This window comes from Meles meles, chromosome 1 (assembly GCF_922984935.1).
Source record: "Meles meles chromosome 1, mMelMel3.1 paternal haplotype, whole genome shotgun sequence".
NCBI lineage: Eukaryota > Metazoa > Chordata > Mammalia > Carnivora > Mustelidae > Meles > Meles meles.
This window is the reverse complement of record NC_060066.1, coordinates 34732899-34751684: the sequence shown is the minus strand read 5'-3', so window position 1 is coordinate 34751684 and position 18786 is coordinate 34732899. Positions and strand designations below refer to the sequence as shown.

Genomic DNA, 18786 nt, shown 5'->3' with positions numbered 1-18786 from the left:
TATTTCTATCAGGCTTTGAGTCAGTAAAACTGTGGGACCTGCCAGGGCTGGAATCCCATTGCCACCTGCGCCTCAAGTTGGTGGCCGGACCCCGAAAACTAACAAAAGGGATTTTTTTCCCTCACTTTCCCACTCAGGACACTTGGAGAATTGCCTTCACAGAGCAAATCTGCCCCCTTTTAAGAATCCTTGCGTGTCCTGAGATCCGAAATGCAGTGGGTTCTCTTAAAGGAAGTTTTGTTGAGGGGAGCACCCAGAGCTTCAAGAAAGCCCTCTAGGCGGAAGCCCGCTGCACCGGGAGAGCGAGACGCGCAGCAGCTGCGGGTACCAGAACCGCCGCAAGGTGGAGGGGACCCCCGCGCCCCCGGCCGCACGGCGGGACCCGCAGCCCTACCCCGGTCCCCGGGGCGCCGCCCGGGCCGCAGCGCAGGCGGGGCCGGGCGGAGGGCCAGGTCCGCCGCCGCCGCCGCCGCCGCCGCGAGCCCAGACCTGCCCGCCCGACCTGGCGGCGCAGTCTCGCGGGATCGCCCGGCCCTCGCTCCCCGGGCCGCTCCGGAGGCAGCTGGAGTTGCGGACGCTTCCCGGAGCCGCCGTCTCCGCTCGCGGCGGCCGGACGCTCCACCGGGCGAGGAGCGGAGGGAGGTGAGGCCCCTCGGGCCGGCTGGGCGGGCGGCGGCTGCCGGGCGGGCCTCGGGGGCGCGCGGCGGGCGGGGAGCCACAGGTGCGGGGCGGGCGGCGGCGGGACAGGCCGCGCAGGCCGGAGTTGCCGCAGAAGTCGGGGCGAGCTCCCGGGGGACGCTGCCGGGGCCCCGCACCGCCCCGCCGGCCCGGGACGCTCGCTGCAGCGCGGCTCCAGGCCCCGGGCAGGTGCGGGGCTGTGCGGCGAGGCCCGCGCCAGACGCTGGAAGCCGGCACCGGGCGGGGGCGGGGGCCGGGGTGCTGGGTGGGGGGTGCGGCTCGTCGCGACTCGGGGCCCACGGCCTTTCCTCCCGCGGACGTCCGTCACCCTCCCGGTCCAGCTTTGTTCCTCGGCCCTCGCGGTGCGGCCACCCCTCGCCCCAGCCCGTGAGAACTGATTTTGCTCCTCCGAGAGGAATCCTAGACGTCTCCCCCTGGTTGGCCTTTTGAAAACCGGGAAAGCCTCTCCCCCGGAGACGGCCCCACAGACCGGCCCTATGGAGTCCTCCAAGACTTTAGGAACTCATTCGGTCTGAACGAATTTCCCAAGGACTCAGTTTTCTTGTGCGTAATCAGATATCCAACAGGGGCCCTTAGGGTTCCCGATTCTATGAATACTTTTTAACGTATTCCCAAACCCAGCGTGACTTTTCCCCCCTCCACCTCACTCATCCTTTGCCCCTCCAAAGGCTCTATCACGGGTTCCCTAGAGATGAGACCTCCTCGGCCAATTCTGTATTCTGTGCCAGAGCAGGTGAAGAGTATCTCGAAAGGACGGAATTTTCCGTCGTTTTTCCAGCGTTAGTTACCCAGGGTGAAAATCTTAACCTCTGCACTTTGATGTCCGCCTTTGAGTTTATGACAGATGTCGCACATGCCCTCTCTTGGTTGTTTTTACAGTAATTGACCCAGAACTCATTTCGGGAAAAGAGCTTCCTTCAAAATGGCAAAATGGCAAAATAATGAAAGAGCAATTTGAACATTTTCTTTCTGGATGACAATCTGAGGATGACAAGAGCGATTAATCCCAGCCATGTGGTAAAACCAGGAATCTGAAGAAAATGGAAATGTTGGCACTTTTGTGGATATGTGTTTTTCCACCCTTCATAAGAGGGCACAGTCTTTTCACCTGTGAACCAATTACTGTCCCCAGATGTATGAAAATGGCCTACAACATGACATTTTTCCCTAATTTGATGAGGCATTATGACCAGAGTACAGCTGCTGTGAAAATGGAGGTGAGTATTTCTTCATACATTTATAGAGAAGTAGTTGATGTTCTACTCTGGAATAAACTATAAATGTGACTTTTTTTTTTTTATAAGCACGCAAGGGGTTCCATTAAGTTGTGAACAACTTCGTATTTTGAATACATCCTTTCGAAAATTAATTTCCGCTGCTAACTTCTGTTTTGTGTAGTTTTGTGGCCCTTGTTAGTGCATTTGCTCAAGGGAGGGTTTATTTTATATGAGGTGTAGTGATGATTTTGAAATATCGTGCACCTGGCAAATGTTTTGCTTCCCTTAATCAATTATTTATGGTACTTCCTCTGGAAATGTGAATTCTGAATTTTTCCTATTTCATTGAACGTATATCCTATATTGTGCTTGAACTACACCGCTGTATTTTCGTAAGTAGTTGTAAATGTTCACCTGGCCCAGTTTTTCTGAAATAAATCAATTACTGGAAGACATGAGGGCTGAATTGTTTGACTAAAAAGTGGCTTTTTTTTTTTTTTTTAAAGCGTGGCACTTAAGTACTCTTTGTAAGATACCTGTTAAAAGAAACCACAGGTCTAGGGAGGAGCAGAGTGACACTAAAGATTGCCTTAGGTACCTCAGTTACCTGCCTCCCGTTTGGAGATATGCAGATTGCCGGGATGTGTGGGAAGGAAGAGTTACCTGTAGAGACGGGAAACCTGCCCTCCCGTACAGATCTCTTAGGTTGATAAGTCTCAAGAAGGGAAGAAGACAAATATTTTTGTAATCTTTCTCCAGAAGAAGCGTCCAGGGATGGAAAAGGCTTTTTCCCCTCAGAACGTTGCTAAGAGATGAAACTCCTACAACCTTAATATAGACCTTAATATAGACACTAATTTAAAAAGTGATTAGATTTATGCATTCACTGTTTAGTTGAATAGTTTTTCTTTTTCTTTTTCTTTTTTTTTAAGATTTTATTCATTTATTTGACAGGCAGAGATCACAAGTAGGCAGAGAGGCAGGCAAAGAGAGAGAGAGGTGGAAGCAGGCTCCCTGGCTGAGCAGAGAGCCCGCTGGGGGGCCTGATCCCAGGACCCTGGGATCACGACCTGAGCCGAAAGCAAAGGCTTTAACCCACTGAGCCACCCAGATGCCCCTAGTTGAATAGTTTTTCGACTACCTCATTCGTAGATTCAGGTCTAAAATAGCAGAGCTTTTAAATGCTAAGTAGACGTACTTGAAAAAGATACTACAAATTACATTTTTGGTAATCTTTCAGTGGTTTTTCAAACCAATGCAAAATATCATTTTGAACACTGAGCAAATGATGCAGTGATACTTTCATTCATTAATCCGGACCATTTTGATAGTTTAATCTGATCAAAATAAAGTATGTAATAGGAGTGCCTTCAAGGAATAATTGCATCATTCATGTTTTCTCTGATAGTTTTATAACTCATGTCTTATAAAGTTCTTAAAAAATATTTTTATTCTTAAATCCGATTTCCTTTCTGCATAATAGCTACATACATTTGAACGGTAAACTGGCCTTATAAAGTCGCATTGTTTGGAGTTCATTATCCTAGAGTACCATTGTAGAGAGAGGGGAGAGATGCATCCCTGTTATTAAATCCTGTAATTTCAAGATGATAGGAACTACTTTTTGTTCCATGTGTCTTTTTTTTTTTCCACGTGTCTTTTTAAAACCAATTGTTTCTGATTAAAAGGAAAAGGTTGTTTTTTAATTTATCTAGCTGCTTTTCTTTCCCAAGTGGTTTCGTGTCTTGACATTATCAAGAAGGCATTTTTGTTCTCACCACCTTTATTTGATTGCTAACGTTAGCAACCTCATTATATAATCTTCCCCATATGCTGAACTTTTTCATATACTTTACTGTTAAGTTTTTTCTATCAATCATACTTCAGTAAGTTTAAGGATATAAGAGAAGGAAGTCATCAAACAGTTGTTTAATATAATATTAACCTGCAAAAGAAGAAAGGGAAATGGAAAGGCTAAATAATATCAACCTTTGTTAGACTGTATATCCTTGTGTATTCTTCTTCTTTTTTATTTTTTGGCCATGATATTGTGCTTTTACTGTTGCCCCGTCTTTACTTGTCCTTAGCCAGTGACGTTCTCTTTTAGTTCCTATAACGAATGCCCCAAATCCTATAATTTGAGAGTTGTGACACTAAATAACATGTAGAGCTATAGCCCTGGTTAAGAACCTGTGAGCCCTTCTTCATGTAGGTGAAAGAACTGAAGCTCAGAGAAGTTATGATTTGTCCAAGGTCTGAGCACTAGGTTCTTAACCCCTTCTCTGTCCACACAGACCATAATGTCATCTCTAAGAGGTTTTGTTTGTCTGTTTGTTTTTAGCCTTTGATCTTATTCAATAAAAAAGAAAATATTTCCCGAGACTCAGAATATGATGGGTTAATTTCAGTCTTTGCTGCTTCTTTGCAAATTTCATTTCTATAAAAATTAAACTGGGAAATTTTTTTTTAACCTCTCTTCAAACCTACCTCTCTTTCTTCTTCTCATCTGTGCCTTGAATACTAAGTCTCCTCACATTTTTCACCAATTGCTCCTCTTTGGTTGTGTCAAGGTGATTTTATGAAAACAAATCCTCACGGTCCACTTTGGGGGTAACATTCTTCACCATTTCCCTAGAGCTAGAAGAATGGACCTGACTCTAGTGTGCACCCAAGGCTCTTCATAGGGGACCCTGCCTTCCTGGCCAGCTTCCTTCCCCATCTGTCCCTTCAGACGTTACACACTTTGCTCCATATTGCTCTCTTTCACTTCTGTGCCTTTTACACATTGTATCTATTGTGTCCCAGACTCTGTATCTATCCTTCACCTGCTCAGTTTATGCAGGTCTCTGTGCTCAGGGAAGTCTTCTTTCACCTTTCTCCCAAGCGTATGTAATCTCACTTTCTATACTTGGATAGTGCCTAAATATATAACGGTTCTTATATTTATTACGCAGTATCGCAGTTATACAAGTAGCTCTCATTAGATTGTGAGTGTGTGGAGAGAGAGGATGGTGTTTATTCATCTTTCCCCAATGCCTAGTACAGTGCCTCGGAGCATGGTAGATGCCTAGTAAAAGCTGAATAAAGAAACCAGTGGTGTTTTCTGTTCTAATAAATCAGCAAAGAGAATTTTACCTCCAAATCGTTACTTTCCACCTCTGTCATCTGCAGTGTTCAAGTGAAAGAAACTCTGATACTTTTAGGTGGTTCGTAAATCACCCACTTGGGTTCTACCCAAGCCAGGGTCTAACGAAGCGTATTCGCTGACATCCTCTGTGCTCTTTCCCATACGACACTTGTTTCTTAGAATTTAAAGAATCTTATTTTGGGGGCCTCTGGGTGGCTCAGTCAGTTAAGCATCCGACTCTTGGTTTCAACTCAACTTCAACTTGTAGTCAACTCAGGTCATGATCTCAGGGTCCTGAAATCTAGCCCCACACAGGGCTTCCTGCTCAGCAGGGAGTCTACTTGTCTCCCTCTCTGTCTGCACCTCCCCCTGCTCACACGCGTGTGCTCTCTTGCGTGTGCTCGCTCTTTCTCAAATAAATAAATCTTAAAAAGAATATTTTTCCTTTAACCATTAATATTTATATGGAATGAAAAAATTCATCTTTTTTTTTCTTTTTTAAAGATTGTATTTTATTTATTTGTCAGAGAGAGAGAGAGCGCAAGCAGGCAGAGGCAGAGAGAGAAGCAGGCTCCTCACTGAGCAAGGAGCCCGGTGTGGGATTTGATCCCAGGACCCTGGGATCATGACCTGAGCTGAAGGCAGCAGCCCAACCGACTGAGCCACCCAGGCATCCCAAGAATTTGCCTTTTGATTGGTGTTTTGTATTATAAACCACATGTCTCAGTTTTTTTTTTACAAACATTGTGCTATAGTCTAGTCAAATACTAAATCATAACTGTGTAGAGCCTGGCTGTTACTAAAACACACACACACACACACACACACACACACACACACACACACACACACACAAAACACAAAAAACATTTTATAACGTCTCTAAAGAAAAGATGAGGTTTTATACTTCCAACCCCAATGCCTTCGGTTCCTGCTGGTCCCTACTGAGTTCCCAGTGTTCTCTATGAATTAACGTTAGAATAAGGACTGAAGAATCATCAGCTGATTATGGCAAGCAGCTCATTGTGCTTTCTCAACTACCAAGAATTCCATATGTCAACCAATCTATCCCAGTCCTCTTTTATACCTTAGTTTTCATTTTGTCTGAGGGCTATCCTGTTTTAAAGCCATAGAATTCATAGCACCTGTTGTCAAAGCTTCTCTGTGATTACAGGAGATGGGTTAAAGCAGTGGTTCTCAGGGTTGAGTTCATAGACCAGCAGCTTGTGGGCTTGTTAGAAATATATGTTCATGGACCCCATTCCAACCTACTGAATCATGATCTGTGAACTCAGGGCTCAGGAGGCTGTGTTTTCACAAGCTGTCTGAGTGTTTCTCATGAATATTAAAGTTTGAGACCCATTGGTTTAGAGCAAGGAATGCAAACTTTCTGTAAAGGAGCAAATAATAAGAATTTTTGGCTTTGCAAACCATACAGGCTCCGTCACAGCTCCATAACTCTGCAACTGTAGCAAAACAGCCATAAACAGTTTGTAAACAAATGAGTGTAGATGTGTTTTCAATAAAACTGTATTTACAGAAACAGGCAGTGCGCCATTTTTTTGGCCCACAGGCTAGTTTGTGGGACCTGGTTTAAGGTATTTGAAAGTGTTTCTAAGGATTATACACACAGAGTATGTATTAAGTAAACATGATCGTTCATTCTTTTTTTTTTTTTAAGATTTTATTATTTTATTTATTTGACAGAGAGAGAGATCACAAGTAGGCAGAGAGGCAGGCAGAGAGAGAGAGGAGGAAGCAGGCTCGCTGCCAAGCAGAGAGCCCGATGCGGGGCTCGATCCCAGGACCCTGGGATCATGACCTGAGCTGAAGGCAGCGGCTTAATCCACTGAGCCACCCAGGCGCCCCGCTCATTCTTGTTAATATGTTACTTGAGCTTTATGTTACTTACTTTCCACATAAATTTTTCTTAGGCCGAATTTATCACAGACCACGGAATGGGATATTCTGGTTCTTCAGTTTTGTTTCAGAGATTGCTTGAAATGAGGGACTTCAGTTTTTTCTTTTTAATGTCTGAAGCTGAAGTCATTTGTATTTCAAAGAGTTAATTTACAATTCTGAATAGTAACTTGGCTTGGTAATGAAAAGGATGTTGTACAGCCTAACTCTCCCAAGTAGAAAAACAAATGGCTGCTGGTTTTCCATTGTGTTCCTTTTCGTTTTGTATCTAGAGCATTGTTTCCCAAATTGTGAGGCTGATGTCCCTTGAGAGACTGATTTCATCCAGAAAGAGCTGAGATTGATCTAGGGAAAATGGAAACAGGAATATTGTATTTTTCTTTTTGAATTGCCTTCATTGAGGTCTAGGCAAAAGCAAAGTCATGTATTGTGTTTGGAACAGCATGCGGTCATTGTACTTTCAAATAGTCTAAAGGGAAGTAAGCCAAAAAACCCCCTTTCCTTTCCACCTGTTAATACGCACCACTGAAACTTCTCTCTATCCAATTAAAAATAAAGGAATGGAGGAAGACTGTATAAACAAACTTCTAAGGAAAAAAAAACCATTTCTGCTGGACAGTGATTTTTAAACATTTTCACTTTGCTGCTTTTAAAGGAGTCTAGTGGACCCCTTCATTTCTTCCTTATTCTCTAGCCTTATATCCCCATATGGAAGGAAAGAAAATGTTTTTCTTTTGTTTTTGTTTTTTTGAAAACTTTTGTTTTTCAGGAAAGACTTTCTGAAAATAGCTCTAACTATTCTGAAAGTAAGTTGTTGAGTCATTCAAAATGAAACAGATACTGAAATGTGTTCGGAGTCAGAGTGTACAGTGGCTACCTTTGTGTTTTAAATGTACAACTCATAAACTTACCTTCCTTTGTGATACTGTGTAACAGTAGTGATGCAGGAAAGTTGTTAGGGTTCAGAGCCAAGGGCCAAAAAAGAATTCTGGAGATGTCTTTGATGGAAAAAGGTTGTTTTATTAAAGCATGGGGACAGGATCCATGGGCAGAAAGAGCTGCCCCCGGGGTCTTGAGGAGTAGCCCATTTTATACTTCCAAGTTGGGAGGGGTTTAGGGAGAGCCTAAGCCTCCCAGGTATTTTGGAAACAAGGTTTCCAGCATCCTGAAGGGGCTAGCTATTGTTAGGAAAAGGTCACTTATTACCCTTTAGTAAAAACGCAGTCAGGAGACTCTTCAGATATATTTAAGTGGATCATACGCTTGGAGGATGATTGCCAACATGTATCTTGTTGGGGGGAGGGGCAGAGAGAGAAGGAAGTTTCCAAAGAAATTTTTATATGTTACAGTAGACTTACAGGATCCTGGGGGTCAGGTTAAGACTGCCTTAACATCGAGGCATGTTAAGTGGAGTTCCTAGAAGAATGTCCCTCTGCCTGTTTCAGGACTTGTCAGCGGGCTGTAAGTACTAAGGAAATTTAATTTTTCTTTTACCTTTGTTTCCCACATCAGTAGTAAGAAAGTACCGTGACTGTATCATCATCTTCAGAACCAGGGTTAGAGACGCATATGTGAGCAGAGAACAGCACTTCTCCGGGGAGGCTCTGCTGATAGGGACAAGGTCCCTATAGGGCTATCCCTTGATATTCCACAGTCTGGGACGTGACTAGTTATGCCTTCAGGAGAGCCTGTCTGTCCACAAAGAGTCATGGTTCTTCCAGACTGTGAGAAGACTGTGTGTTGTGGTTATTTCCTTTCCTTGAGAATGTGACATGTAGGTAGCAAAGGCTTATGGCTCTGGTTTGTGTATTTGTCATGTAGTCTTTCATTAATATTTACCGAATGTATACCTGAATGTGTAGTTTCCCTGGAATTAGAATTTTTCCAACTCACAAGTTTTAAATTAAAAAGTTGACTCTTCCCTGAACGAATTCTTTTGTAGTGTCAACCAGTTATTGCATATATTTGCCTAATTTCCAAAATAAACAGTCTTTTGAAGAAATAATTTAAAATTTATAATGCTCCCTGCTAAGAACCATTTTAAAAAATGACAAGTATTCCATCGTGGAAATAATGCAAATTCCTGCTTTTTCTTCTCTTGTATTCCAGGCCCTGCTGTGTATTATTTAAAGAAACTCACTTGCCTGATATTGGTCTCATTCATGAAAATAAGTGACAAAGTTTCCATCACTTTCTCGTATAGTTGTCTGCTAACAGTCTCATAGAATTTCTTTGCAATCTCTGTAGCCACTTTAACAGTATTTACTCTCTAAAGAATAAACATATAAGGACACCCTTTACATGTGCCTGGGTGGCTCAGTCAGTTAAGAGTCTGCTTTCGGTTCAGGTCATGATCCCGGGGTCCTGGGATTGAGCCCTGCATCAGGCTCCCTGCACTGTGGGCAGCCTGCTTCTCCTTCTCCGCCACTGTGCTCTCTCTCATGCACGTGCTCTCTCTCTCTCTCTCTCTCAAATAAATAAAATCTTTGTAAAAAATCAATAAGGGGCCCCTTTAGATCTTAAGTGACTCTCTTTCTAGCTAAGACTTATCACTTTTGTTTTCTTCTCAATCATTTTTTAGACTTCTTCACTTTCCCTCAGTTTTCATTACCATCACTAGAAGTTGATTTTGTTTTGGTGCTTTTTTAAAATAAGGAATAAAGCTCTTAGCACTTCTCGAGAATTACTGAGTATGTCCCCGTGAGTAGAAAGCACATATCCTGAGTGGAGAATCAGGTGTGTCACGCACTCGGTCTTGTTTAGGAGAAAGTGGCGTGCTCCCTTACTTCCATGTGCGATCCATGTTTCAGCAAAGTGACAAATGCTTATATATCCTCTGTCTTTTCGTTTAGTACTAAGGGAGTCAGGGCACAGCTAAGATACTGGCACAGGACCACTCTGCTTAGGGGTAGCTTTACATATTTTTTAAAAAATCAAAATATCTCTCTTCTTGTGATCGCTCTCTAGTGGAATTCTAACCCAGACTTTCTCTGCAGGATCCTACAGTGGCACCGACTCCAGGCTTACATTACGATTCCTTCCATTGTCAAGTCATAGCATGTGTGTTTTAAGGAAAAAGATGGTAATATGGCAGACGCCGGCATTCCGAGAGTGTAGCAGTTTACTCACGCTGCTTTCCTGTCTTAATATCCGCTCAGGCTACTTGAAGATGGAATGCTATTGGGTAGGCCTGACGTCATGAGGGTGAGTTAGGTAATACCCCAGTTCGTGAGAGGTGGCTTCAGGTGGTTCTGTGTAGATGTCCCTTAGTTGTGTCTAGTCTTGACACTATCAGAAACTATTAGCAAACCAAGGTGGAAGGTCCTTTTATTTATTTAGAGTTCATCTCCTCGTTGGAATATATCTATGCCCTTAGCAGCTTTCTGTCCTAAATACAGTGGGCCAGAGTGATGTTATATGAAGCAGGATATGGGTAGGGTCTCTGATGATGACATCAAGTCACAGAGCTGAAAATCTGATGTTACTTTAAAGCGGTGGTTCTCAAACCTTGGTGTGCATGAGAACCATCCGAAGGGCCTCTTAGAACACAGATCACTGCCCTCACCAGAGAACTCCTGAACCCGTAGGCTGGGGTGGGATGGAGAATTTGCACTGCTCCCAAGTTCCCTCAGGACGCTGCTGCTACTTGCTAAGGGGCCACTCTGAGAACCAGTGCTCGAAGGCAAGTTGGGAAAGTTGTGTTGCCGTCCTTCCTAGGTGAAAGTAGACAGCTTTTGGAAGCAAAAAACATTGGCCAGATTAGCAATTGCCTGCATGTAAGGGGCCAAAGCTGCATCGATTTGCTCCAATAGAGATGGCATCTGGGAGAGCATCTTAGCCATTTGATTGAGGTTGCTTGAGACAACCTATTTATTTATTTATTTATTTATTTATTGAGACAACCTATTAATGACATATTCCATCCTGCTGGAGAGTTAAAGTGGACAGGTGGTAAGAATTACACCGCTAAATATGTTTTCGGTGGTGTTATTATTCTCTGAAAGTGCTCCTTCCCCTGCCCCAGCTTGTAATATCGCTCTTGATTTTCTGCCTTGGTAGAGGGAGATTTCTCATGGTTTCACTTGGCCCCTTCTACCATAATAATGTTTATCCTGGAAGCCTGTAAGGGGATTGTACTGTAGCTAAATACAGCTGTTTGAAGTATGCAGGCATGGACTTGGGAAATTACAGTATGTTGGGTTTAGGGTCCCACCAAGCCCTGTCATGAGCCCGTTTATCTGACCTCCAGAAGCCCAGTTTCTGAAACTAGCACATTGAGTCTAGAACGAATACACCCGTATCAGTGTATCTTAGCCTTGTCTAAAATTCTGTTCTTTCCTCCTTAATTCAGCATACTCAGAAACCGATGTAAGTGAACAGTGTCTTACAAGTAATGTATACTCCCTTTTTCCAGATGTGATTTTGACTTGACCATTCCACGGCATGCTGGGGTAGAACTCTACTTACAGGTTGAGACTTGTAGAGTGGTTGGGATGTGGTATAAGGCTATTTATTTTCTTCATACAAAGGAAATCTTTCAGATGAGGAGCACCTGCCCCAACAAAGGGTGAAGGTCTGCTTTGAGGTCTTCAGGTTCAGAGAGCTCTGTGTGAGTACTCTGAACCTTCTCTTGTATCCCCACTTCAGATCTGGGGGTCCCACTGCTTCCAGATCACAGTATCCCTCCGTATCTTATGTGAAAGGGAAGCAAATTTAACCAAAGTATAATTTGACAACCTGCAGAGTCAAACTGTGCATTTGATTTTCAACTTCTTAAGCCTTAAATCCTTTTAATCCTTGTATTTCATTCCACTCCTTGAACCAAGAATTGAGGGATGCCAATTTGTCACTCTTTTTTTTTTTAAAGATTTTACTTATTTATTTGACAGATGGAGATCACAAGTAGGCAGAGAAGCAGGCAGAGAGAGAGGAGGAAGCAGGCTCCCTGCTGAGCAGAGAACCTGATGCTAGGCTTTATCCTAGGACCCTGGGATTGTAAGGACCTATTTAGAAACTGTCCCTGCTCCCCTTCCCCCAGGGGATTTACTTGGAGACAAGTCCTGGAAACCAGCTCCAGGTAACAGCCCAAATACAAGGGTGGGTCAGGCCAGGTGGAGACATCCGATTAGTGGGGGGTTGCATACTGTGTCCCTGGTTACCAAGGAGTAGGGACCCTTGCCCTCTGGGAGACTTTTTGGCACCAATCCTAATCAAGGTGTAATAGGCTGGTTCTAATGTCTACTAGGGTAAATTGTAATTCAGTTGGTCACCTAGCATCACTGTGGAGTTTCCTGTGTGTGTTACAATTTCATTGGTCACCTGTGCGTGGCCAGGCCCGGCTGCATGGCCTTTACCCTTAAAAGCTAGTCTGTGAAACAGAGAAGGGTCGCCTTCTCTTGTAAGAGGTGTGACCCCGAACGTTCGGTCTGATTCTCGATGCTTGGCGCGAAATAAAGCTTTGCTTGACCTTTGCTTTGATCAGTCTCGCTCCTTTAATTAAGGACCCATTATTGGGGTGCCCATTATTGGGGCATAACAGGGATCACGACCTGGGCTGATTGCAAAGGCTTTAACCCACTGGGCCACTCAGGTGCCCCTCTTTTTTTGTTTTTTTGTTTTTTTAAGATTTTATTTATTTATTTGACAGAGAGAGATCACAAGTAAGTGGAGAGGCAGGCAGAGAGAGAGGGGGAAGCAGGCTCCCCACTGAGCAGAGAGCCCGATGTGGGGCTCGATCCCAGAACCCTGGGATCACCACCTGAGCCAAAGGCAGAGGCTTAATCCACTGAGCCACCCAGGCACCCCGTCACTCTTTTCCTAAGCTAAACAGTGACCTTAGAAGCTCTCATCTCAGCCCATAGTCCTTAAATACCTCGTGCTTTCCATTCAGTTTTTGGCTTCTCTGGCAGCAGCCACTCAGCCTTACCTTTACTGGCACATCATTCTAAGACATTCTGGGAATCTAAGTGATTACAAGGAAAATGCAATTAGCTGGTTTTCTGCTATATACCATGGGTTGGCAAATTTCCATCTCCAAATGCTTGCAAGAGTGTTCACTGCTCTTGGCCCCTATGAGGACCGAACACCAGTTCTAGGATTCCTCCTGTTTCCCTGAGGCCACTTCCAACCCATTCTTTGTATCACTGCTGTACCAGTCAGTCTTCTTGGTTGCAAACAATAGAAACCAACTTTTATTAAATTAAGCAGAAAATGGAGGGATATTGGATAGCTTCTTGAATCACTGGGGAGCCTGGAGTACCAGGTTCAGATTAGAGAGAGGAGCAAAGGGAACCAGGACACAGCTACAATCATGCCATAGGATCAGTATATCACCAGTGCAAAGGCCATTGGATGCTTCTAGACCATTGTCCCTGGACACTTATTTTGGCAGTATGGGCCTCATTGATGCCTTAAATGATCTGACTGGATCTGTTCTTTGGCAAAGCCCTCTCCCCAAGAATCACCATCCTTGGAGCACCCACATGGCCACGCTTAGATGACATGCCTATGTGTTTATTGTCAGGTTGTACCCCCACATCTGTCCTTAAGCTTCTGTAGCATCTCACCTACTTTGGGATTCCCAAAACAGGGCTGCTGGGCACATGGAAATGATTAGCGTTCACTCCAGAGCCCAGCACAAGGCACGATGACTTATCAAGGAGGAGATTTTGTTGTAGTACCTACAGTTGTTTTGAAATTTATATCCAGATGTGCTACTCAAGCCTTTGTTACCTGCTTCGTAAACTTTCTGAGTCATGAACTGTCCTTAGCGATTATCCGGCAGTTTATCACTCTGGTTTTACTGACGGGTGGTCTGAGACTCCAACACAGAAAACCATCTGCCCAGGGTGCCTGCTCAGTGGGTTAAAGCCTCTGCCTTGGGCTCAGGTCATGATCTCAGGGTCCTGGGATAGAGCCGCACATCGGGCTCTCTGGTCAGCCGGGAGCCTGCTTCCCCCTCTCTCTCTGCCTGCCTCTCTGCCTACTTGGGATCTCTGTCTGTCAAATAAATAAATAAAATCTTTAAAAAAGAAAAGAAAAGAAAACCATCTGCCAAAGGTTCCAGTAGTAGTTGGTTGGTGGAGCGGCTAGAGCTACAATTAGAATGCTGGCAGTTTTTCCAACAAAGGGTTACGTAAAATACTTTGCATATTTATCGCAGATTGCCTGTGGTTGCATTTGAGAAGGGAGGCATCTGTTACCTCCTTAATTGCCTTCTTCCTCATCACTTCTAGTACTAATAGTAACTACCACAGGATTTCTGCCAGGGGCTAACCATTTCCTTAAAGGAAGCTACCTTTTATTTCTCTGCATGTTAAAACTATAGTCAGCTGGACTTGTTTTATTTTTTAAAGATTTTATTTATTTATTTATTTGTCAGAGAGCGAGAGCACAAGCAGGGGGAGCTGCAGGCAGAGGGAGAAGCAGGCTCCCCGCAGAGCCCAGGAGCCTGATGCCAGACTCCACCCCAGGACTCTGGGACCGTGACCTGAGCCGAAGGCAGACCCCTAAACGACTGAGCCACCCAGGCATTCCAGCTGGACTATTTTAGTTACTATTGAATAGTAGAATTTCAAAAGCATTGATATTTTATGTTGTTGTTGGTTACTGAATAGGTTTCTGGGCCTTCTTTGAGAATGAAATTTGAAAAGGAGACATTCATGAGTGACACTATGAAGGTTACTTACTGAGAGACTTGAAGGAGGTATGTTACTAAGGGGGAAGAAAGGGAGCTGACCAGATTAGGGAGTTTAAATCTTTGCTCAGTTCACGTATTTATATAGCACTTGTCTTGCTAAATAGAAATACTAGTTTAGGGGCGCCTGGGTGGCTCAGTGGGTTAAGCCTCTGCCTTCGGCTCAGGTCATGATCCCAGGGTCCTGGGATCGAGCCCCGCATCAGGCTCTCTGCTTGGCAGGGAGCCGGCTTCCTCCTCTCTCTCTGCCTGCCTCTATGCCTACTTGTGATCTCTGTCTGTCAAATAAATAAATAAAATAAAATCTTTAAGAAATACTAGTTTAATAATATGATAGAATTCAGAGTGTAAGATTCTGGACATAAGAAATGTCACAATGGGCCAAATTAGTAGTTTTTCCATCTTAGGGTTTGGTTTCTGAGAAATGCAGGACATTTCGTGGAAAACCATAAAGGATTCCTATCAAGTTTTTTAGTTCAAATGATTGGGGAAATATACTCGTTCTGTTTGTTCTGTCTTCACCCAACTGAGATGAGTTCAATAACAGGCTGACTCCCCATTATTTGAAGTGCTCTTATTTGTTCTCTAATTATTTGTTTAAAAAAACTACCTGCATGAGGAGGTACGTGCGTCATCTGAAATGCGATAAACAGTTTGAGGTTTTATACTCTTTGATTATGTGTCCTGTGAACATTTATTTTTCAAACTGGAGACTTTTGTTTCATGTAGAAGTTTACCAGCCTTTTTTTTTTTTTTTTTTAAGATTTTATTTATTTATTTGACACACAGAGAGAGAGCACAAGTAGGCAGAGAGACAGGCAGGGAGAGAAGGGGAACCAGGCTCTCCGCTGAGCAGAGAGCCCCATGGCGGAGTTCGATCCCAGGACCTGAGCCAAGCAGAGGCTTAACCCACTGAGCCACCCAGGCACCCCACCAGCCTTCTTTTGATATCCATTTTCCCCTTCATTTTGTTGGCCTTCTTGCCCATCTTGTGGTTTGTGGAAGGGTAGTTTTCAGGGAGAGCTGGGTGGTAGCGTAGTGTCAGGGTTAAGAAGACATACTCTGGAGTCATATGGACCCAGGTTCACATCCTGGTTGTCTCTTACTACTTAGGACACTCGATGAAAGTTGCTCGTAGAGCTTCAGTGTCCTCATCTGCAAGGTGGAGCTAAGAATATCTCTTGCACAGGACTGTTGTACGAGAATTGGCATATGGAAAACCGCAGTGCCTGGTTTATGGCAAGTGCAACTCCGACTTATTATCAGTAGCTGTAGTGTTGGTAAAAGTAGCATTAGGAGGAAGGGCACTGAAATTGTAATTCAGGTTAGATTTACGGATTTCAGTAACGACTTCAATAAGCAATTGGATTCTGTTTTCTCACTTTTAACCTGAGGTCTGGATTAGGTCAGTGGTTTTCAGACTGTGATCTCTGGCGGTGCTTTGAGGTCACTGGCAGGGAAGGGGAGCAGTGAGAGGGCTCTCAGAGGGAGGGCTTCCTTTTCAGCCGGAGCTGTGCTTTTATTTATTTAATATAGCAGGCTTCTTTGTAATCTCTTATTTAAAGAAAAATATTCCTTGGCAAAATACACACACACACATTTAGAAAATGATAGACTTAAAAGTCCACTCAAGTCCCTTCCAAATCTAAAATTCTTCATGTCTATTAGTTTGCAGAAGGTGAAAGCAGTCCACACTGGATTTGACCCAAAGATATGTTTTATTTGTCCTGTACAGTATTTTAAATGTTTATATTAAAGTACCAAAATTTTGGAGATTTTATATAAAAATCTAGATTCTGTTTTCATCTGAAAAATTGATAAATCTGACAAGTCTGTGACCCCATTTTCAAATAGTCGGCCGGGGGTTGAATGACAGCTGCCCCCAGCTTCTACTGCTATCGTCTACCCTCTGAATTTACCTGCCTGGCCTCTGAAGGTGTTGAAGGTTCAACATCTGATTTATTGTCTGCTCATTGCATGAACCTCAACATGATTGGATTAACCAGTACTGGCATTCTAAAATTATTAAGCAAAAGATGGGACTTGCCATGTTGGCCCTGTAAGCAAATTATTTTAACAGCAAAAGACATGTGTCACTTTCATTTTGCCTGCCCTTAAACTGGACAGTAAATAGATCTTAAATGCTGACCATCAACTTACCCTAGCTATTACAGAATGACTCCTGAGTTAGAATTACACACAGCGTATTTTCATTCTTTCCACTATTGGGTCTGATTAACAGACACTGAAAAATGTTAGGAACGAGGCTTATTTGGACAGTAAGTAAGGAAATAAACGTTACACGTTGTCCATGCTTCTCCTTCCACTTCAGCTCCTGAACGGATAGTCGCACGGTCTGGGCATTCTCCCCCTTGGGGTAGAGAAAACTGAGAGAAGTACTCTGCTGTTTGTTCTTTAACAAGCTCCTGTGAGGCAGCAAAGCGTTGGTCTCAGCATCGTCTGTATAAGGGCGATATGGTCTGCCACCCGTCGGAGGGCCGGTCTTTGCCCGATCACTTTGCTGCATCAGCACGGGGTGAACTCTCCACGGCTCCAACGTCCTTTAAAGCTCTTGCTCTGTAATTGTTGGGTGTGGGTTCCGTATGTGCTCTTTAAATCAGACTTGTTAATTGTAGTGTTGTAATCACATCTCATATTTACTTATTAATTTTTTCTGCATTTGCCCTTTCATTTAGCAGGAAATATGCACTGAAAATTCTCATTAAGGTCATGGAATTCTCCATTTCTCCTTGCAGTTTTGTTGCTTTTTTTATGTTTTATGCTATTTTATTAGGTATATACAGTGCTCAGCAATGCATTTTAAAGTAGATTTGTTGTAATTTATCCAGAATCTGACCTCATTCTTTTTTCATTCATTACTTTTATTCCCTCAGTTGCTCGGTACCATGTCACGTTTTTATTTTGTTTTTTTATATCTCAGTTCCAGGGGCTCCTGGATGGCTCCACGGGTTAAAGTCTCTACCTTCGGGTCAGGTCATGATCCCAGGGTCCTGGGATCAAGCCCGGCATCGGGCTCTCTGCTCAGCAGGGAGCCTGCTTCTTCCTCCTCTCTCTCTCTGCCTGCCTCTCTGCCTACTTGTGATCTCCCTCTGTCAAATAAATAAATAAAATCTTTAAAAAAGTAAATAAATCTCAGTTCCAGTGTAGTTATCCTATAGTGCTGTATTGGTCTCAGGTGTACAATACAGTGATTGCGCAATGCAGTATATTACTCAGCGCTCGTCAAGATCAGTGCACTCTTTAATCCTCGTCACCCGTTTCACCCAGCTCCAGCCCACCTCCCTTCTAATAAGCATCTGTTTGTTCTCTATACTTAAGAGTCTGTTTTGTGGGGGAAGGGGTTGTTTTTTCTTCTCTTCATTCCTTTTTTCTTTGTTCCTCTGTTTCTTAAATTCCACATATGAGTGAAATCATATGGTATTTGTCTTTCACTGACTGGCTTATTTCATTTAGCATAATACTCTCTAGCTCTACCCATGTTGTTGCAAATGGCCAGATTTCGTTTATTTTCTATGGCTGAATAATATTCTATGTCTACCATATCTTCTTTATCCATTCATCTATCGATGGATACTTAGGCTGCTTCCGTAATTTGGCTACTGTAAATAATGCTGCAGTAAACAGAGGGGTGCCTATATCCCTTCAAATTCGTGTTTTTGTATTCTCTGGATAAATACCCAGTAGTGCAATTACTGGATCGTAGTGTAGTTCCATTCTTTATTTTTTTAGGAACCTTCACAATATCTTCCACCATGACTGAACCAGTTTGCATTCCCACCAACAGTGCAGTAGGGTTCCATTTTCTCCACATCATCATCAGCACTTGTTCTTTCTTGAGTTTTTGATTTTAGCCATTCTGACAGGTAAATTGATATCTCATTGTGGTTTTGATTTGCGTTTCCCTGATGATGAGTGATGTTGAGCATCATTTCATGTGTCTGTTGGCCATCTGTGTGTCTTCTTTGGAGAAATGTCTGTTCATGTCTTCTGTCCATTTCTTACTTGGATTATTTGTTTTTTTGGTGTTGAGTTGTATCTGTTCTGTATATATTTTGGATACTAACCCTTTATTGGATACATCATTTGCAAATACATTCTCCCACTCA

The 18786-nt window shown here is 43.4% G+C and overlaps 1 protein-coding gene across 1 annotated transcript in view; it reads left to right on the top strand.

The window, feature by feature from the left end:
• The first annotated feature begins 463 nt into the window (after positions 1–463).
• FZD6 (frizzled class receptor 6) overlaps positions 464–18786 on the top strand; it is a 40574-nt gene continuing 22251 nt past the window's right edge. Inside the window, exons 1-2 of the mRNA XM_045979586.1 lie at positions 464–642; positions 1579–1916. Of these exons, the coding sequence (XP_045835542.1) occupies positions 1740–1916 (177 nt within the window). The 5' untranslated portion in view covers positions 464–642; positions 1579–1739. The remainder of the gene's footprint in view (positions 643–1578; positions 1917–18786) is intronic.